The sequence below is a fragment of the Halyomorpha halys genome, unplaced genomic scaffold (genome assembly GCF_000696795.3).
Source record: "Halyomorpha halys isolate HHAL.00 unplaced genomic scaffold, Hhal_1.1 Scaffold862.1, whole genome shotgun sequence".
NCBI lineage: Eukaryota > Metazoa > Arthropoda > Insecta > Hemiptera > Pentatomidae > Halyomorpha > Halyomorpha halys.
The window spans coordinates 56,195-79,387 of record NW_027115572.1 but is presented as its reverse complement, the minus strand read 5'-3'; the positions used below and the strand labels follow the sequence as shown (position 1 = coordinate 79,387).

The 23,193-nt window shown below is 29.3% G+C and overlaps 1 protein-coding gene across 2 annotated transcripts in view; it reads right to left on the bottom strand.

Annotated features, from left to right (window-relative positions):
* Positions 1 to 482: 482 nt before the first annotated feature.
* Positions 483 to 23,193, bottom strand: part of Ctr9 (RNA polymerase-associated protein Ctr9) — a 41,356-nt gene continuing 18,645 nt past the window's right edge. The window contains exons 15-29 of one of the 2 annotated variants that reach the window (XM_014430138.2): positions 22,949 to 23,065; positions 21,323 to 21,468; positions 20,003 to 20,210; positions 18,421 to 18,626; positions 17,348 to 17,471; positions 16,858 to 17,018; positions 14,840 to 14,887; positions 12,697 to 12,732; positions 10,159 to 10,194; positions 8,626 to 8,679; positions 6,879 to 6,920; positions 5,738 to 5,869; positions 4,845 to 4,886; positions 4,569 to 4,597; positions 483 to 1,725 (exon numbers count right to left, since the gene is read on the bottom strand). In XM_014430138.2, coding sequence (XP_014285624.1) covers positions 1,694 to 1,725; positions 4,569 to 4,597; positions 4,845 to 4,886; positions 5,738 to 5,869; positions 6,879 to 6,920; positions 8,626 to 8,679; positions 10,159 to 10,194; positions 12,697 to 12,732; positions 14,840 to 14,887; positions 16,858 to 17,018; positions 17,348 to 17,471; positions 18,421 to 18,626; positions 20,003 to 20,210; positions 21,323 to 21,468; positions 22,949 to 23,065 — 1,413 coding nt within the window. In that variant the 3' untranslated portion in view covers positions 483 to 1,693. Of the gene's footprint in view, positions 1,726 to 3,303; positions 3,434 to 4,568; positions 4,598 to 4,844; positions 4,887 to 5,737; positions 5,870 to 6,878; positions 6,921 to 8,625; positions 8,680 to 10,158; positions 10,195 to 12,696; positions 12,733 to 14,839; positions 14,888 to 16,857; positions 17,019 to 17,347; positions 17,472 to 18,420; positions 18,627 to 20,002; positions 20,211 to 21,322; positions 21,469 to 22,948; positions 23,066 to 23,193 lie in introns of those variants that run through there. The other variant, XM_014430139.3, reaches the window with a different exon arrangement.

The window sequence follows — 23,193 nt, the reverse complement described above, 5'->3', positions numbered from 1 at the left end:
AATTAACCAGTTCACATCAATGTTGATAAAAAATTAATTATTGCGTTTTTTTTTTGTTTTTTTTTTTTTATGAAATTTCTATGGCTTGTTTCAAATCCTAGAAAAACTCACCTCTAAATGATGATTACATTTTTTCCAGTTAGATTCTTTTTTAAGATTAATGTTGAATAACCAAAATACTCATAAATTTGTTTTATCCATAACAAATTTATGAATATGAAAAAGCATTAATAACAGGAAATCCTAATGGCTAATTAAATATACATTGATTATAATTCTAACTACAATTGAGCATCTGTTATTTGGACAAGTCAGTGCTAGCACAATCCGGATACTTAAATAGCCAGTGCTAGCACAATCCAGATACTTAAATAGCCAGTGCTAGCACAATCCGGATACTTAAATAGTAAGGATAATCGACAAAATTATGTTGATACAATCATAGTAAAATTGGAACTAGGAACAAATAATAATGCAAGATATAAATAATATGTTTTTATTTAAATGTTTAACCACTGAAATGTTGAAATTTGTAAGTAATTATACTTTAAAACTGTAAATAAAAGTGAAGAATGTATGATATTAGTTCTTTATTTAAACTAAATAACTATTCATTTTCAGATTTTTCAAATTCCTTACCCTTCAAATTTGTATCACATTTTGTACATCTTAATCTGGCAAGAGAGGGTATCTTGACAGACTTAATAGTAAATAATTGTTACAACTGTAGAGTTCAGATCCACTATTCATTAATAAAGTGAAATTATAATTTTGAATGAAAACTAGAAAATGGTTTTAATAATTATCAAATTAATACACAATCTATAAAAAAAAAAAGATTTTTGTTTTAATGCTTGAGAAAGTACAACTTTTAATTTTATGAATATACTTCATGGAAAAAAGGCTAACAGTTTCTTTAATTTTCCAAAAGTTTGATCTAATGGATTGCCCAAAAAACTACAAACTAAACCAACCCTATTTCTATATTACATGTTAACGATCTAAATTGATTTAAATGTTTAACATTTTTCTGATTTAGTGTAATAATTTCATCTTGTTAAAACAAATTAAAGACATTATAAACATTACTGAATAAATTATAGCCATTAAAATAAAATATAACAACAGAAAAATTTATTTTCCTTAATCTTCACTAAATATAACTAAAACAAAAAGATGAGTAAATTAATACGGTCGAGAACAATTGAAATAATAATTTCTTAAAATGATATACAATTAGACAAAATTGTTACTACTGCTATTGGATCCTAGCATTTAATACAATTATCAGTTCCTGAAAATAAAATCTATCAACTTAATAAAAATTTAAAGAAATCACAGGGATAAATATAATTATTATAGGGATAGCTAAAATACATAAGAAGGAAATTGAATACATTTCCTTTTCCAACATCTATTTTCTTCTTCATATATACAAAGCAGAAATATTTAAAAAAATATTACTTATGTCTTCATAGATGACAAGAAGAAACTCAATACATATTACTAACTTAATGAACAAATTGAAATATATATGTAATATATACAGGATGGTCCAAACTAAATAAATATTAAATATTTACAAATAAACATGTCAAACTTTGCTAAGCGGAGTCAAAGTCCAATTTTTAACAAAATCAAAACTGTAAAATGATAAAATAAAGCTTCGATCTTCATGGAAGAATAGAGAGTTTTAACCACTTTCAGATCCTGATCCTCCTTTATCTGAAAAGGAAATAAGAATTTGATAGAACTTCTAAAGAGATTATTTAGGTTTTGGTACTTGTGTGGATGATGCTCCCATCATCCAGTCTAAGCTTAACACTTTAGCCACAGGGGCTCCCAAAGAAAACCACTTAAAAACAAAATTTTTGTTTTGCTGATATCATCTTTTCTTTTAATTTAAATAAACATTATACAATGTATAAAATGTAATATTTATCGAAATAAAATTTAAAACACCTGTTTTTTAACCATGACAACTAATGTTGTCACCAGCTATGCCACTGAATCTATGTAGGCAATCAGCTGATACACTTTGTATGCTTTAAGGGTGTTTTAACTGAATTACTGAATAAGGACTCTAGAAAGTTATTGTGTATCACCATAAAACATTTAGACAACATGAAATAATTCAAAAGAATGTAAAAAAAAGGTAGCAGAACCCAGAACCATCGCAGCTGGTGGAAGCTAGAGCAGTACTAAACACTGTTTGGAACAATCCAAGGTGAAAGGGAGGTGCTCTCCCCATTATTTTGAAGGTAAGTTTGAAAAGTGACCTCCCTTGACAACTTATCATCATACGTACTACATGTGTTGTCAAAGTGTTAATTAGTTCACAAAGGTTGTTTTACAGTCATTCAAGAGATATACACAACAGATTCTTTTCAGTTCAGATCAGGGAATAAACTTATATAAATACAAATCAGTTGATGGTGTCCATTTATAAAATGTAATTTTTACTGTTTTTTATTTTTTAATAATAATAAAGAAATTTTAGTATTTGATTTTTATTAAAATACCATTTTATAATATTCCCATAAATAAGAAAAATGTAGACCATATAAGTGTTTCTCATTGCCGCCACTGACAGTGCTTTGTGTTTGCCAATCATCTACATAGGTAGGGTTTATTAAATAAAAAAACTCTTCATCTATCGCCTATTATTTTGATCAGTAATAAGATAATATTAATATTGAAGGAGATGATCAGAGCTCCTTTAATGCCGACGTTTCAACCCACAATATAGTTCTTTATCAAGGCTAAAAATAAAAAGAGCCAAAGTAAGAGTAAAAGAGTGAATAAAACAGATGTTCAAAAAGAACCTTTACTAGCCCAACCGTGTAGAATATTGAAAATAAAATAAATGAAAAGCAGAGTTTAGTTATTGCTGTATTTGAAAGAATTAAACATAAAAAACTGTAAAACAAAATATTGAAAGATATAAAATAGAAAAAAAAGGGGGGGGAAACTTATAAAAATACAAAAATTAAAATTATTTTTGAAAATTAAAAAATAAAATATATTGTTTTTTTGTCTTTATGACATAAATAAAATTGTCTATTTGTCACCCTGGGTGATTGGGCCCCTTGTGGAGAAACGTCCTCTTGGAGGGGAAAAGGCACCCGCCGAGAAATGCCCGCTGGAAGAGAAGAGCGCCCACCGTGGCTTGAAACAAGGATCAGAGTCGGCCAGCCTACTAGCAACTATTGACTAGGTAGAGAGATAAGGGCCACTGACCCGGTGTATTTACGTAAAACTGGTATTATTAATACTTCTGTCGCAAATAAAAACATGCTAATATGCAATGCTTATAACAGATACATTTATTTGTATTTATAACATGGAAACAATTATTTAACATATGTTGGCCGCAATTCTTGATCACATCTGATCCTGACCATCTCTTTTAAATTCAAATACGGTCAATCATCTAAATATATAAAATAATATTAATATATTACCTTATTATTAATTAAATTATAAACAATTATAAATAAATGTTTGCCAAGAATATAGTATCAATTTCAATCAAAAACAAACTGTTAGATTGATAAAAATATTACAAAAAAAAGTTTTTTTATTCGCTCTTTAAAATTAAAAAAATAGTTTATTTTGAAAAGCAATAGATGCCTAACTGGTCGAGTAGGTATTAAAGAATTGCAATCTGTCAAAAGGTAAGGAGAAAAGTTAATTTTTTTCAGTTTTCATACGATTATAAAACAGATGATAATTGTAATTCATTCTAAATCTTATCTTGGAATTTAGAAAAGGTGCTGGATGGGAAAGGATAAATAAACCAGTGATGACCGGAGCGTGTAACTTTAGAAGGAGCTGACACAAAAGTTTTATATTTCTCAGGCATTGCTTTAACATTTACTATGTTCAACTTTCTGTGGCATGGAGAACATTTATAATTAATTATATATACAAATGACTGACTACAAGGGAATATGAAGGAGATTGTCAGGGCTGTGGTCAAGAAGAAACAAAAAATAGATGGCACTTACTATTTCACACCTATCTTCATTTAGATTTCCACAACATTATATATTCTATTAACTGATTCTTTATCCAAATTACTATCACTTTCAGTTCCTGTCATTCTTTACCATAAAATTCACTATTTCCTCAACATTATTAATTAGTTTTTTTTTTCTTATGTCTCCTTAGTTAATTAAATTAATAGCTTTTTACAATAATATTTATGAATCAGTTTACTTATAACTTACTTCATAATGTTAATTAATTATTATTATTTTTTTTACCTTTATCCTCCTAATTTTATTTAAGTTTATAATAGTTTGTATATCTCCACCTTTACATTTGTTATATAACTCTTTTATTATTACATTAGCACTACTTTCAGTGTATCTTTTTATTTTTTAACCCTGATGAAGACCTATAATATGGGGCGAAACGTCAGAAAATGAAAAAATAGTTGAGAATTATTGTTTGTTTCTTCTAGACCGCAGCCCTGACCATCTCATTTATAATAAACATATTAGTGCTTGGTGAACAAAATATATAGGGGATGAAGTAACAAAAATAAAATTAAATAGCTATACCTGAACCATTCTCCTTTGGAGATCCAGATCTGAAATTTGACAAAAACATTAATAAGTAAAAATATTACCAACTAATCTACAAATTTAACTGATAAAGTAAGATCAAACGTTGATGATTATTTTAAGGTATTTGTAAGAATACTGTAGATTAACTGCTGAACTAATATTATATTGTAGATTTTGAAATAAATTGATTAGGTGCTATTTTTGCAAAGATGACTAAAGCTATAACAGTAATAATATTAAAGCATATTAAGAAAATAAAATTTATATTACCTTGATCGTGGCCTGGAGCTAGCCCTGGAACCACTGGGAGAACTAGAATCAAATTAAATCAATAGGACGAAGAATAAAACAAAATAATTAATTATATCTTATCAACCTACATTAACCATTTCAGTGCCAACCGAGAATATAATACATTTGTAAAGTATACGGGACCAATAGGGTTGGCTCCTTGATAATAGAAAAAATCATAGGCAATAATAAAAAAATGTTCAAAGTTAGAGGTTTTACATTTCAATATATGCAGAATATGAAAATCAAATCTTAAAAAATCACCTTTTTCAAATTTGACACCAAATCTCTGGCTCATTTTATCTATTATGATTCTCGAATCTCGACACAGCCATCCACTAATTTTTTTAGTCTTGGTATAATATAATGGTTTTGAAAAATTAGCTAGTTTTTTTTTAATTTTCAATATTATAAATAAATACTTAAAATAATAATAGTTCATAGTTAACAGTCAGATCATTTATAATGTTTTACAGATTAATTTCGAGAAAGTATTCTCTTGTAATGTGGAAGGTAAGACACCGTCACTACACAATAATATATCGTTGTTCACATATTTTACAAATGATATATAGTCTGTGGGCACTTAAAGGTTAACTTGAAATGTATAATTTTTTATTAGAACATACAAAACTACAATAATTATTATCAACATAATGAAATGAAAATTGTAAAAAAAGAATATGAACAGATTACTTCTGTAATCTTAATTGTTCTGAGATGATGAAGAGAAAAATGTTGAGCAACCAGTCAAGAACTCAAGATGAATAATAAAGAACTGGATAATGAAAATAATAAATAACATGAATAATATAATATTTTACATAAAATAATTAACCAAAATAATATATTATCGATTTGCTATGACGTACCGTGACCCTGATTTTCCACTACTCCTCGAACCAGACCTGGATCTTGAACCTGATTTGGATCTTGATCTAGATCTTGACTTGGACCTCGACCTTGATACTGATTTAGACCTTGATCTCGAGCGAGAATTAGACCTAAAAATAAGTTAATACAGTTAAAAGGAAATGTTTAAGCAACAACATTAACATTACCAAGGTCTTGTTTTATAAAAAAGTGCTAATTTAGATTCAACTGTGACCAGGGCTGCGCTGCTAATAGCTAACCACTGGTATAGGAGAATATAATATATTTTGTCAACATGTAGATGAATCAACACTTTGACCACAGAAGCTGCTCTCCTGGAAAACCTCTTAAAGCACAATTTTTTTTGTTGAAATTTTCTCTTCTTTTAATTTAAATAAGCATAATATAATGTATAAAATGTACTACAGTTTTAATGGGTTTTTTAATCATGATGACTATTGTCGTCACCCGCGTATACCACTAATTCTATTTATGCAATCACCAGATACATGAATGTTTTGTGGTTTTTGTAACTGAATTACTGAATAAGGACTTTAGAAAATTATTGTACATCAACAGATTTCCTATGTAATATTTAGCAAATGTGAAATAAGCCAAAACAATATAAAAAATATTTTTTTTTTCTAAACAAAAATAAATTAGAAAAACCTTTAGATCTTGTATAAAAAGTTATTGGAAGTGTGAAAAATAAAAGAATACATAAATAAATGTATTTACTTAAAAAAATAAATTTGATAATAAAAATTTGAAGGAGTGTAAAAATCCTTAAAGAAGGCAGAATCCAGAATTACCATAGCTGATGGAAGCGAGGACAGAACTAAACATGGTTTGGGACAACCCAAGGTAAAAGGGAGGTGATACAGCTAGGGATAGCTTATTGTCATACCACCATGGCCTGACAATAATATGTCGTCAACTGTGGTCAAAGTGTTGTTATTATGAAATCCCAACTTACCAACTATACTATAATGATAAAAGTCTATTGTTTAACATAAAAAGCAGTTTGATAGTTTCATTGTAAAACTTATTTAAATATTTATAATTAGTGAATCATAGTTTAATAAACAGAATTAAATCAGAAAGGTTAATGGATTAAACAAATTAAAAGTTTATATATACCTAGAACGACGAGGGGAGCTGGCTCTGGAACCGCTACGAGATCTGAAAAATAATATAAGCAACATATATTTTCATTTTTCCAAAATAATAAATGACAATTATAAACGAACAAAGTCCTGGAAAAACAAGGGGAAACAAATTAGAATTGACTTATTAGTATAAGGAGGGTATTAGTAAACTACTATACTCCCTGATAGCCATCATTAGCCTTATAACTTTGTTTTTTCAATTTAAAACATGTTTATAAATATATAATTTTAATATATTAATATTAAAAAGAAACTAATATTATAATAAAAATATATGCATACACAATATTTATTGTATTTTTAAGCAAGCTGTAAACATTGCAGTAGACTTTTAACAATCTAAAATAATTAAAACCAAGAGAGCTAAGTAACTTTGCTAATAACAAAGCAATTTAAAAATAAAAGTAATATTATTACAAAAGTAATCATAATTCATTTAATAGTCTCAAATTTTTGTTAGATTGAAACCACTTTTTTCAATGTCTCTGATTTCGTATGTATATATTTTTAATTAGGATTTTTTAAGCCCAATAGAATGTCAGATTTTTATAAAGCATACGGTTTTATTGAATTAATGTGTAAATTTCAAATTGAATTTGAATTTCCCATCCACACATACCATATTGTTTGGGTGGATTTTTTGGCTTACAATTATATACTTCGTTTTATTTTCATTTACTTGCAAGCTGATTTCCTCTGCTTCTCTTATTAGAATCTTTGCGAGTCTTTCCATGTCATCTTGGTTACTTTCAAAGAGTCTGCTCATGCCAGGATTTTGTTTCATTCTGACGTACACTCCACCATTTTCTGGTGACATTCTTCTAATCAATCACTTTTTCTTGAACTAAGTTGAACAGGATAGGGGAGAGTCCATCTCCTTGTCACAAACCTGTTCTGACTTCAAAGGCTTCAGAAAATTCTCCTCAAATCAGGACTCTGCATTTAGGATCTTGGTACACACTTTTATTAATCTTACCATCTCAGTTATGATCTTCTAAAGACAGTTTCTCTCTACGGAATCATAGGCTGCTTTCAAATCAATAAATAAGGCGTGCATATCCTGATCTATTTCCCATCGTTTCAGATCTATTTCAGGACAAATATCTGGTCTAGTATGCTCTAACCTCTCCTGAACCCTACTTGGTGGTTGCTAATTATGTTATCATAATCCTGAGATATCTGATTTAGCAGGATGTTTGTAATTATTTTGTAGGCCATCGGAAGGAGAATATATACATTTTAAAAACTTGATTTTTTTTTCTCTTGATCTGACCTTTTAAGGGACCCAACTTACCTCTGGCCCCATTAGTGAGGTTCTACTGAATTCAAGAATTTAAAAACTAATACACTTTATTTCACGAAATTCAACCCATTTGTTAAATTAATTAAATACAAGAATTAACAGATTTGGAAGTTCGAATCCGTTGACATAAATAGTCTCTACCTCATTCCATCAAAACCCAAATCCTTAAAGTTAGGCCTAACACGCCACTCTCATCATTAGTTAAACTACTATTAATTTAATTAATTAATATACTGGAAACGCCAACTTAAAATTCACACACTATGCATACTTTATAATAAAGTGCATTTATAAAGTCGCTATGTACATTTTATAATACAGTGTGTTCATAAAGTCGCCAAGTATACTTTATAACAAAGTGTAATAAAGTCATGGCAGTTGTCTCCACAAACTATATTGTATATAATGTACTCACCTTGAACCAGATTTACTCCTTGATCCAGACCTTGACCGTGAGCGAGAATTGGATCTGCAAAATAAATACAACGAATTTTCTAATGAATGATTATTAAAAAAAAAAAAAGTTATGAATACAAAAATGAGAAGGATAATTGACTAATGAGTTAGAGATGGGGAAGGAACCCCACTGTTTTCCAACTTTTTTAAGGACTAAGAATGTATCCCCTCCCTTTCACCTCAAATTCTGTAAGAAAAAATTTAAGCAACTCTAATAAGAAAGGAGGCCTATGTTAGAATAAGAAATACAAATTAAAAATAAAATAACTTAGAATAATAAATATGATAACTGACATGAATTTACAAAAGTTGATATAGTTAATGTTTATCAAATACAATATTAATATAAAAAGAAAGAACAAAATTTGAAAATGGGTATAGGGCCTGAAATATTGTTTGGAGGTGTTATATTCTACAAAAAATGAAAGATCTCTTTGGATTGCGATTCAGTGTTTAGATATAACCTTTTGACATATCAATTGCCTCATTCTAAAATAAAGTAAACTTTTTCTAACAATAAATTTTGAAACCATTGTTAAAATAAATTTCGAATTAAATAATTAACATTAACTTATTAATGATATTCAGTTCTCTACCAATGAGTGAATATGTGGATGGTGAAGGAGAAAAAATCAAAAGAGGATTTCAGTTGATACAACAGTTGAGGATATCATATGGAATATATAATACATAAAGTATCATAAATTTTATTTATATTTTTTAAAATGTGTTTTGTTGAATTTAAATTTATGTTTAATGTTAAGAAATAGTATACAAGTATACACAATTCTTTTTTTCACTCTGAATTATTACGAAATGTCTGAAAAAAAGAGTAAAATATTGTCAAAAATTAAATAATGTTTTAATTTAAAATTTAGTCCATTTTTAATATGGTATCAACATTTATATGCTGTTTTCATAAATGAAAAACATTTGTGTCCATGTTGAAATCTTAAAAGCCCATTTTTTACCATCCCAATCCTGCAAATTATGAAACCTCTCACTTTTTAAATAACTTTTATAATAGTAAATAAATCAGTAAGCGTTTAAGAATCGAAATTGAGATTTATAATTTCTCCATTAAATTCCCTTTCTTTTGATACTTCATTCATCACTTCTGAGAGCCGGAAAAGGGATTGATACTACCATTAATACATGTAAGTACAATATTATAAGCAAGAAATACTTAGCTTTGATAGCATCCTAATAAGATATATAAAAATTATATCAATTAAAAGAAATGCCAACAATATACCGATGGCTTACTTCATAGTGGTGCTAAATACATTTCCACTAACTCTAAGAAAATTACAAATGAAGGTTCTCCCTTTTAAAAAGTTAAATTGAAAAGTTGTAATTTTCCTAAAATAGAGAAAACCATTTAATTGCATTTTTCATAAAGTTAGTGGAAATGTACTTAGCACCACTGTGAAGTAAGGCATCGATATATATAAAACAGATTAAATTAATAAAATATAAGAAGTCCAATTACCTGCTCCTTGATCCAGAACGACTTCTGGATCCGCTTCTGAAATAATTAGAAATAAACAAATATAAATATCAATATATTAAATATAATTAATGGTAATATTCCATTCTTGTAGCCTTCACAAGTAGTTAAGAATTACCTCCTTCTCATCTATCTCCAACTAATTATACCACTAGTTACTTTTAAAAAAATATAAAATTTAAACTAAATAATTGTAAAATATTGAACAGGATATAAATAAAACATGTTCATTTATACCATGCCTATTACATTTTTTAACTACACTATACCTAGCTTAGAAAGTTTTGTGAAATATATGTTGTTTATCTAAACCATTTTTCTCTAAATAAACTCACTGGTAACTAATTACTGTTATTACTGGGGAAACCTAGTTATGCAAACAGGCCTTAGTCCATTAACTCAATTCTAGATGGCTACAAAGAGATCGCTGCCACATACTTACTAGAGTGGTAATGTTTAAGGATCACATCTTGAACCAAAATTAAAAAGCAACACAAAACTGCCTCACTTATATATCCACATAAATCATTTAGTCACTATGGAAAACAATTGAAGATCTACCTGGCCTCAACAGACATTTCGGTCAGGCATATTTGAGTAAGATAGAATAAAATAAGAAAGGCTAATGGTATATTCTCCCAAATATCTTCGGCACAGATTGGTAGGCGAGAGGTAAGCAAAGAAACAAAACTAGGCTTACTGAAGTGCGTATTCTTGCCTATTCTTCTGTATGGGTCAGAAAGTTGGACGATTTTGAAGAAACATACGAGCCAAGTCATCGCTACTGAGATACCTCATTTCAGTAGCGGATAAAACCAGACAGGACTATGTAAGAAATATCAGTATACATGCCACATTGGGAGTAACGTCTGTTATTGATGTCCTTGAAGAGCGGCAGTTGAAATGGTTGATAAGATAAAATAAGGCCAATAGGGAAGCGCCGAGTCGGTAGACCTAGAGCTATCTATGACGAATACATAGATGGGTTCGGAAGAGAACGTGGCAGCTCAATGGATCATATCCGAAGAGTGGCTCAGGACAGAAATGTTTACAAGAAATGGACTGTGGCTACTTCAAGCCTAACAGCACTAAGGAAATAGAGAAAGAAAAAATTTTTTTGAGTACTTCAATTAAAAAGAACCACATTTAATTCATCAATTAACCCTTATAAACGATGAGGGAGTAAATTTAATCTCAACCAGAGTCAAGCATGAAAGAAGGGAACAAGTAAGGCAGACATGGCAATGAATGAAAAAAGAAAACAAACAAGATCCATCCAGTCAGCATGAAACGATGACAATATTAATTTATCAATCAAAATCATTTATTCCAATAGAAAATTTTTATTTTTTTATTTTTTTTATTAAGTATTATTTTTCATTTAGTGTATTTAATTACATTGTATTGGTTAAAAATATAATGTAAAGTTAATTCTGAGCTACTATTTAATAATTTCAATTCCAATACAGTCCACTCATTGTCATTAATAAACAGCTCTAAATCACTTTTTCTTGATCATGGATATTATTTAGTTCCATCTAAATTACCCTGATAAATAACCTGGTAGCTTACAAGATTCATTTAGCGGAACTTTTAATATTGACCAATTTTAAAGTATGCAACAAGATAATAGTTACTAGGTTTATTTATATCTAGAGCATGTGTACTTTAAAGTAATATTAGGATCTACACATAATATAAAGCTATAATAATGAAAAAAAGGATTAAAATGAATCTATATTTTCGGAATCATCAAAGATTATTAACATTTTTTATGACCGACTCTTATCAAGGGTAAGCCAATGGCTGATTTTTTATTATAATCAACAGCAATCCAGCTAAACACACTGACCTTACAAATCAGGTGGCAAAAAATCCAATGGTAGATTGTTGCAAAAAATATTATTATTATTTAAGGTTATAGTATTTAAAAGAGAAATTTCGAGGATAACTCCGGTTACTTATCAATAAATTAAAATTAATTACTAAAATATAAGAGTTAAAACTTCAATATAAATTATTTTCAAGACAATTTTAAAATCCCTAATGATAATCCAGATTCAGGTTTAAGACTATACATATTTATTCTTTAAAATACTATAAAATAGAAGTGTATCACCTAATTTTTGAGAAACATATAATGAACCGAGTATTAAGAGAACATTATTACAGTAAAAATAGCATCTGCTTATATTGATAAAAAAAAACCATAAGGACCTAACCAACTGAGATAGAGATAAAGAGAGTAGAGAAACTAATTCTTCAATGGATCAATACAACATAAAAAAAAATACTCATTAATATATAAGCTTATTTGTGATTATTTAATTCAACTTTTTCTTTCTTATAAAATTTGTGCAACAAACAGAAAATGTATAACATAATCCTGATTGCAAAACAATAATTATCTTTCTAATAATTCAACAAAATACTTGTTTTAAAAAAGTTTTTCATTCTTTTATAGTTTTTTAAGCTTTTATGTACAAGATCTAGTAATATGTAAGCAATCAAAAACCTTACCTAGACCTAGACCTAGATCTTGATCCACTGCGAGATCTAAAAAAAAAAAAATGTTATTTAATTTATAAATTATAAACAATAAAAAAAGTTTACAAAAGAAAAAACTCAACAAAGCTATGCAAAAATTTAAATATTTTGCCAATTAGTTGGTTTTCAGATCAGTAAATATTAATTACAGAAACAGTTATTTGTTAGCTTAAGTAAAAAAATTTTCCAAGTATAAATTTCTTTAATTTTTTTCAATAGTATCTAACAACGTTTCGCCCCATCATCATCCATATTTATTTACAGTATTTACAACTAACTATTTTGTTTTGATAAAATATCATTTCTCTTTATTTAGTCCACCTTATAAAAATTATATCATTATTTACCTTTGAAATGTTTAAAATAAGAGTCTTTTATTGTTAGTATGCCTAGCAATAAGATGATGGCCCTGAAATGCAGTTAAATATAATTGATTAAAATTGAATAAATTTATACACGGAAGATTTTTTTTTTCACTTTATCTTATTAAAAAAATGCATAACTCTTCCAATCAAGGGAACTAAATTATTAAGAAACAGTTATACATCAGTATAGGTCACCAAGAGAAAAATAGAACAAAACTATCTCCTGGTTTATAATGTAACTACTACAGCCGCTATAACCGCTATGGCCCGGCAGGATATCAACATACCAGCTAACACATGAACTACTACTGTCATCAGGCAAATGCTGTACATTAATATTTGTACTATTCCTTGTATAAACTTTAATTTCACTCTTGTAACAAGAGATTGTAAGATGTTAAATATTGTAATGTAACATTCATAAATGCATCATTTGAATTAATAAAGGTTACAATAGAATCTTCTGATCCACTAAAACCAAATGTTTAACACTTGTGTAGCATCTCTCGATGATGTTTAATAGCCCAGAAAGTTGACTAGGCACAGATTGGAAAACCTTCGAGCAAATTCCCCTTCAGGGAATTCTCCTCCTTAGGAGTTAGAGAGAATTAAGATACAGAGAGAATGGATCAGTACATTCTAGTGCTATTTGTAGAAATGTAAATTGACTTTTGTTTCTCTCTGCTTTCTCTGGATCACTCCTCCTTCCTGTACCTTCTCTCCTTTCATAAGGGCCTACGGCATGTACCTCTAGGACTAACATTCCCTTCACAACTGCAGGCTCGAACCCTGCACATGTATATCCTCTCGCCTATTCTAGCATTAGGCTGAGTGTGTATATTGGATCGCTCGTGGATGTATTCCTTTGGAAGCTAGCCTGATAGTTCCCAAACTTGGAGCCACGACACCTGGGGTACACCAAGTGTGCCTGACTTTCTCAAATTAGTAAAAAACGAATCAAAATTAAAATAGAAAATATACAGTGAATTTTCTTCATTTTCTACATATTCTACCGATCGAAGGATAATTGCACTACGAATTATTTTAGCCTAAGGGTGCCATGGCGAAAACAGTTTGGAACCACTGCTATAAACCTATATCTGGTAGTCTTATACTCTATACATCCAATAGGATCTTGCAGGTACCGAGGAGCAGCGATAATCCTTTGATATATTTTCCACAATCGAAAATATTCTCTTTTATAAGATAAAACTAAAATTCTGCTCTAATTTATCAATTTACTTATTAAGAATTCATTATAATATTCAATTATATTTTATAAACACCTTTGTCATCTCTGAATATTTATTAGCGGGCCATATTGAACATCCTTAATATATTTACTACGTGATTACATATTTAAGTACATCTTTTAAAAACTGTTTATCTTTTATTATTTATTCAAGGGAGCTCAAGTTTAAATTTTATTTATTTTAAATATCATTCTATTGCATCAATTTTGAAAATTATTTAATTTCTTTCTTATTTAGTTTACTCCAACTCCAATGCATTACTAAATATTTTTATAAAAAACAACGTTCAAAAATATATAGATAATTATTCACTTCAAAATGATCCATTTAAATGTTGACTCTTTTTCCTATGTGTGTACTACATATGAAAGTGTATATAGTTTTATTTATTTTTTCAATGAGTACTGAAAATTTTTTGAGATAAAATTTAAATTTCTTGTTATATATAATAAAAATTTTTTTCAACTTTAAGTGAGGATTTGTGCCTGTCTAACTTACCTCGAACCAGATTTACTTCTTGACCCAGACCTTGATCTTGAATTAGACCTGTGAAAAAGAAATACACTTCAATGATTGGAAAAGATATTTAAAAAATACATCAGTCCATTTGAAATTTCAAAACCTATTGTTTTATAAATTAAAAGTCTATCTATATCTATATATGGCGCAACATCCCATCACCAAGACTGGGCCTCCTCCAAAAGCTTTAGCCAGTTAACACTCCAGTTTCAGACAACCAGTAGAGCCCATGTGTCCAATGCTACAGAGCCCTACCATCTTACATTTGTCCTGCCAACCTTTCTTGGTCCATGCATTAATATTGCAATATTATGAGTTTAACATATCAAATAAACTGCGTAGAGAGAAAACTATCCACTCTCAAACCAAAAACATATTATGACAGGTAAAATTAATGTACAGGCATAAGCATTATAAGTTAATTAAAATGTAATATAATTCAATAATTCAAGAATCATAAAGATGAAAAAAATATACCCATGGATTATAATTAAAAAAAAAAAACAAATCGGCAAATCTTTCCACTTTCACTGCTTTGAAATAACACAGTATTTTAATAACTGAAAAAGCCACAAATTACTGTATTTATCATAAGTTAATCCCATTATTCTAGGATCAAATATACCGCATTTCAAAACATTAAAATTAAGAAAATTGTTGCACTTACTGTTTTACAAAAAATTTAAACTTAAAAAGAGGTAGTTTTTATCAGAACATGATGATTATCAAATCTCAAAAACGACTTTTATTTTTATAAGATACTGCGTTCTTAAGAAGCAAGTCAGAAGAGATTTGTCAATATATTTGCCTACAAAGTAAAACAAGAATCAATAAGAGACAGTACTAGTCAAAGATAAAAGATAACCTGATATAGGATAAAGAATAAAGGATTAAGAAACGTGTAACCTCCTTTATTTGTAACTTAGGAGTCCGAGAATAGGAGGGAAAGCATTCCAAATACCTATCCAATCCCGAACTGGTTGGGCTTTACCAAGTTGTAGACTGCCTCTTGGAATAAACCTGGAGGGGTTTGTTATGGTGTGAAGGGGAAGAGCTGAAGTGTGGGGAGCATAAGTTCCCTTATTCTACACATAAATTCATTTTAGATACACTATGCCTAGATGTTTGCATATAAATTTTATCAAAAACAGCTTCGATTTAACTCAAATTATGAGAAAAGTTGGGAATTAGTGTTAAATGATCCAGTAAAAATTTTATTGAATACAATCCTCTACTTTCACTTACACAACACACGCACAAGCATATTTTCCTTAGCACACTAATATTTAGAAAATAATTCATTCAATTTGGCCTAAATGTGGAGGAAAATTGGTCTTTTAGTAGTTAAATTTATTTCAGACTTAACGAATCGAACAGTAAATTGGATTATTATGAAATTTTCAGTGATTGAACAAGTTGATACCTAAATGGTCCTATATATTTTCCTTGGTACAAATACAAAAACAGCTCGTTCGATTTGACTAAAATTTGAAGGAAAGTTGGGGATTAGTGTCAAAATGATGTAGTATCAATAAGACTTAATGCCACTCTATACTTTTACTTATGTATGTGCAAATGTATTTTCCTTGGCACACCTATGTTTTGAAAACAGCCTGTCCTTATTTCTCATCTTATTTTTTATTTCAGTTGACTTATTAGACAACAAATCATTAATCTTGAAACATATATAATTATGTACCCAATAGAAGAAGAATTTCTAGTAAATACAATTTTTATAAAATAAAATAAGGGTTATAAAAATTAGAAAAACAGAAAAAAGATAGAAACAGCGAGGAAGCTGTCCTAGCCCATGTGTTTAGCAGACATTTTTTGTTATTCTAATACGAATCATATTCATGTATATAGATGTACAGTACTAAACAATACATAAGATAAGGTCTATGATGAATTTTCCATCATTAAATATCCTAAACAGAACATCTAAAAAACTAAACAAACATAGTAAAACTAAGAAAATTATTTAGAATGATACTCACCTACTAGCTATCTTGAGCTTCTCACTATCACTATCAGATTCACTAGTTGATATAGTAGCCTTGGAAACAACCTTTAACCTCTGCTTGGCTGACAACCTTTCTTCCTTCTGTTGTTTCTTTGCTGCTTTACCACCACCTTTCTTTATCCTGCCACCGCCTTCCTGTGGGCATAATATGATGAGGGTAAATGGATATGAATAAATAAAAATTAAAATTTTTAATTCATTTTAAAAACAACTAATAACTGATTTATGGAAAGATGTTATGATCAAATGTTTTACTATTATTAATTTTATTTATATAATTATTAACTTTTAACACAATTCATTAATGAAACTGATAAATGAATAGGAAAGTAATAAATAATCATGGACAATGTTATGATTAACAAAATGCAGGTGTCCAAAGTGATTTCTTAAATTAGCTCTGCCATGCATATATTTTATGTTAATTTCAAAACTGTAAAAATAAAGATAAAAATGTAATGTACCTTGTTCTTCTTAATTCGTTTGGTTTTAGGCCTGTCACTGCCACCACTCTCGCTGTCACTTCCTCTCTTTTCTTTCTGTTTCCTCTTCTTACCTCCTCCCTTCTTTCCTTTTTTATCCTTTTCCCTATAACGAATTTGTCTCATAAAAATTGTATGGTAACATACTTCATGAAAACCTTTAAACATATATAATTACATGTAATTTCCTTAATTGAACCAACATACGCAATAAAGAACTAATCAAAATTTTTGCGAAATTATATTTTAAAAACTCTAGGCATCTTTATAAAACGATAGATAATTTAAGCGAATCCATCTCCAGTGAATTGTTTTTGATTTTAATTAAAAAAAAAAAAAGTTTGATTATAATGGAAATTATAAACCAAATAATATAAAATTACTTAAAACAACATAAGTTTTGGGATTCACGTATGGCATCACCTAAGTCTATTGAAACATAGTTAAAGACATTAAAAAAAATAGGTAATGTTTAATAAAATCCACCTTAACTTGAAATATATATATATATATCTTGTTTAATTCTAGCAAGTATTGGTGTAACTTCTCTAAAACGGACATGACTTAGGAATAGTTTGTCCACCAGATGTACTAGAAATGGCTGTTTAAGAGAATTATTATTATTATTTTTTTTTAATATACGAAACTGCCAATAATCCAAAGGCCATAGAGAAATAAATGAGAACTGAACTTAAAACATGTTATAATAGAGTTCATAGAAATGTAAAAGGTGGCATTAGATGGCCGATAGCTATATCTTTGTATATAGTCATTCTTTTTACCAATATTGTCCGGTTAAGAGGACTAAATCTGTGTCCATGTCCATTAACTAAAAGGTCCAGTTAATAGAAGCTGAAAATAACATAAAGTAAATGGAATTATTATGGGACAGTAAACCTGTCCATTTATGGAAAATGTCAGTTTGTTAAAAAGGTCCACTGAATGAAGTTTCACTCTATAACATAATCTAAAGATCACTTTAAATTATTTCAAATCCCCATTTTTTTATAATGTGTTAAAATTAATATAACTGACCAATTTTTATGCATAGGTACCTGACAGTGTCTGATGGGCTTCTTCCTCCCTCACTACCCGAGTCTGTAGCAATGATGTCCTGATTTTTTTTGCCACGACCTTTCGATGGTTTCTTTTCATTGGGCATTTCCCCAAAGAGCAAGGCCCCTTTAGTCTTTTCCTTATACTCTTGTCTTTTAGCGAGCATTTCTTCCTCTTCCCGTTTCCTTCTTTCTTCCTGATCTTTCTGAAAACATTAAAAAGACAGATGTTAAATTTCTGATTTTACATTGACAAAATCATTTAAGAATGGTAAGACTAATTAAATCATTAACCAAGTTATATATATATATATATAAATATATAACAATAGTGAACAAATGACACTGATGTATATTTTGGGGATTCGTCATTTGTTTGTACTCGCTGTCAATTGTTCACAAAGTTTAAAAATTTATAAATAAGATTATAGCGAGAAAATAACATTCATATATACATTTTTTTTTTTTAAGTTCCAAGTATGAAATGACCGTAATATTTAAATCAAAAAAGAAAGGGGAGTAATTTTCAGTACATCCTGGGTTATTTGTTCACAAATTAGGAATAAAAAGTGGGCAAAGAAATGATAAACCTCATATTTTTCACATTCACAGATTGCTTTCAACAAACTATAAACTTTTAAGATTGCTTTCATATGATTCAACAAACTATATAACAATTTAAAACTCAGGATGTCCTAAAATAAATTCTTGAAAATTAAAAAAGATTAAAGCTTTAAAAGTCGTATTAGTTTGAAAACGACATTTGAATGACAAGCAACAAAAATATACTCCAGAAATAGAATATACAAATATAGAAATATTCAACAAAATAGTCATGGTGGGTTTCAGAAACTATAACCAATTAGTTTAGCCTGCATCTGCTCTTAAGATAAGTGAGAGGAGAAAAACAGAAACCATGAAAATTAGAGTAAATGACCTCATCTCTAATTTTTATTGTTTCTGTATAATTTAATTTTAAATAAAAGGTTTATAATATGGCCCGTTCTCCCAGAAAATGTCTGAAAGATTTTAATTATTTAAAAAACTAAAAGTCACAATAAAATTCTAAAAAAACAAACAAATAAAAATGACAAATTATCTTTTGATTATCTAAAACAGAACTGAGAAGTGCAAAACAGAAACGATGAAAATGACAGAAAATTGATGTAGTAAATGGATGATACTAAACCCCCTAGACATAAGTATCTTTTTAAAAAGCAAGTTTTTTTCTCAATTTTGAACAACTTATGAAATAATAATTCTCAAATTTGTAATTTGCTTTTAAGGCCTTATAGAGATCTGTAAAGACGGAAACATTTAAAACTCAATTTTTCTGAATTATGTTATGGAGTTATTCAATCAAGTTTTTAATTTATGTCAAATGTAGAAAAAGTTTACTAGTTTATCAGGATATTTATTTTTATTAAAATATTATTTACGGAAAGTAGCAGTAACCTTAGAACAGCCTTTGGGAGATGGGCCATATGATGAAGGTTATATTAAATTTTCAATTATGAAGAAATGTTTAATAATATTGGTGACATGATAAAAAAAAGTCTGATAAACAAAACAAAAATGATACCAGTAATTGCAACTGCTTAAGCCTGAAGGCAGCACGCTCTTCTTCTTGCTTAGCTCGCAGCTGCCTTTCTTCTTCATCTGTCCTTCTGGCCCTCGCCACATGGTATTGAGCCTGGGACAGTAAGTCCTGACACTGCCTTGCTTCCGCTCCTGCAGCGGCAACATCGTACTTCATTCGGTCTCCGTAAACACTCAAGTATTGAAAGTATCTATGAATGGAAAACAAATTTACAACTAAAATGAATATGCAATAGTAAGCCTTTTATTAATTAAATTAGTTCAATTAATCTCCCCAACTAATCCCCGTAAGTTCACAGATTAAAATTAGATGAACTAAAAATAACTTTTACTTTTGTAAGTTTGAATAATTTACGAGGAGAAGATGGTTGGAGGTGCGGTCAAAGAGAAACACAAATGAGTCGGTGTAACTTATTTTATTGTGCCAACGTTTCGGCTAGAGTTTCTACCCTTCTTCAGGGCTAAGAACAGAACAAGATAACAATAATTTTGAATAATTTAGCTCAGATGATAGATACTATAAATGCTGAAACAAGTCAACTCTCAGAAATAAGTTATTAACTTTATTGAATTGAAACTTCTGTACTGGCATTCTACAACTCAAGAAAAAAAATTATATGGGAGTAAATTGATTTCAAATGAGATAAAAGGGAAGTGGTAGGGGAGGGGCGGAGGTCAATGCTGGTCAATTCTAGTAGGAAATTTTTTTGTATTGTAATAGGTAAAAAAATTACAGTCGCTTAATAATCCTGGCAGTGCCAGGCCGATTGAGTAAGGCCCTGTAATCTCATAATCTCCTATTTCAATACAAAAATTTTCCATTTATAACTGACTTCATAAATGGCTGTTACATTCTAATTGTTATTATTATTATTATTTTTCTGGAACTAATATTTTCTTTCTTAAGCTAGAAGAGGGAACACTTAATCATCATTGATAAAATTTTAATATATTATTTCATTTCTAAGAGTTTCATATCTGTCGGCCAGTTTCAAGACTGCCACAAGTTTTTTTTTACAACACTTACTCTGAGGAGCCAATTCATCAACATTCTACTGAACTTCAGCAAACAGATTTAAAAATATAATGGCTTAAATACATAAAGAAGTATAAATAGAACCTAAAAATCATCGACTATGGTTTATTTTATTTTAAAAAATTTACTAGGTCTCAGGGAGTAATCCAAGTCTCATTTTACTGTTATAAAGAGAAAACAAACATATTTTTTCAGGTTGCATTTAAATATGTATTTATATTTTTAAAATTATTATTAACACTAAATCTTATACATAAATCAACTTACTTTTGTGATAAACTAAGTTCATGTACTGCTTGGAGCACAATGTCCAAAGTTGATTTATCATCTTTCAGAATTTGTGTAGCAAGTCGTTGCAATACAAGAGCAATATTATAAAGAAGAACAGTGTCTTGTGGAGCTACACGTCGAGCCTAACAAAATTATAAGGTTAATCCACATAATAATGTTAAACATGTATATATTAAAAAAAAAAAAAACAATTATTTATTTACAAGGTTAGTAAGGTGATAATTATGATAGAGATAGAAACACTGTAACCTTCAGCAACTTCTAAGCCGGAATTTCTAATACAGAAATTATCTACACCAGGGATTACAGAGTAACTCATTGAAGATAAATGTAGGAACAAGGTTGCTATTCTGAGACAAAGAAGAAAGACTACAACTCTGCAGTGGATACCAGCCCAGGTTGCTATAGATTACAATGAACAAGTTGACAAGTTTGCTAAGCTCGGTTGTGCGGAGAATCAGCCTGTTCGACCACTTTCTTACAGAACAGCAAAATCCATTATATGTTCTTATTATAAGGAGAGGACAAACATCAGAAACAAAATCCAAACCAAAGGTAAGGGAAGAAGTGGGAGAACGTATTGAATAAGGATGAATGAATCCCCGGCAATCTTAGCAGAGCTGAGGGAGTGGCTTGTTTCTGCCTAGTGACAGTACACTATTTTCTCCAAAAACACCTCCATCCTGCCCTCTATGTAACATGGGTGAGATGGATGGGAACCATATTTTGATGTGTACAGGCCTAAGATATATAAAAGAAGATGCAAATGAAATCAAAGCAAAAAGAAACATATGCTGCACAACAGACTACTGCGAGAGAGAATGGCTTAACAGCCTATTTTCTATGGTGTAGGAAAAAAAAAATATAAAATCAGTCACATCTCGACTGACACTCGACAATTTGAGATTATAAACACTAAGCTGGCAGTATAGGTAGAGGGGTCATTTAAGGACAAAGTATGATCACCAAAAACTGCATGAAATGCCACAATTTGAAGATTAGAGAATTATCCAGCATTTCCGAAAACTGAAGCATGTTTTGACTTAGTAAAAATCAACACTTAATGGATTGCATTAATAATGTGAGAGTGGATAGCTCTTTGGTAAGGCAATGGACTGCTAACTCCAAGGACCCAGATTCAAATCCAGTGGGGCAGATAATTATTATCTGTTTTACTGTAGCCATTGAGTCAGCCCTATGGATTTAGTAGCCTTCCGGAGTCCACCCATCCTCATAAAGTGAATACTCTTAATAGCGTAAAAATCTGGTGGTCGAGCGTGATTCTGACAAAATCCCCTTCTTTTACAACCATTGGTATAGTTGGGTTGCAGCAGTACAGATTTAATTTTTTTTTAATTAATGATGTAGCATTGATTTTTATTTATTAAGAGTCGATGGGAAGTGATATTATTTTCTTCCTCTCTCTATGGGTACTATGTCTAGCCTCACATTGAGACCAGTCCAACTAAAAAGTACAGAAGAGATAATTCTGAGAAATTTCCAAAACTGGATTCTGTCCTCTAGCCATTCTAGAAACACTTACATCTAATTTAAATAAGTCTATATCCAGAAATACTTTATTTTAAAAAAATGTTAACCTACCTTAAGTAGAATATTCTTGGCCTGAGTCAATTTTCCAGCTTTAAAACAAGCTCTTGCAAGGTACAACATTACTTCAACATGGTTGTACTTAAAAAATTTTCGTAAACAGTTTTCATACTGTAAATTCAAAAATTAATTATAAATAAAAATAAATCAATTGTCATTTCAGAATCATTAATATTTATATTTTCCAAATTGAATCATTATTTAAAATTATAATTCAATTGGTTTGTTAAAAAGCGTAA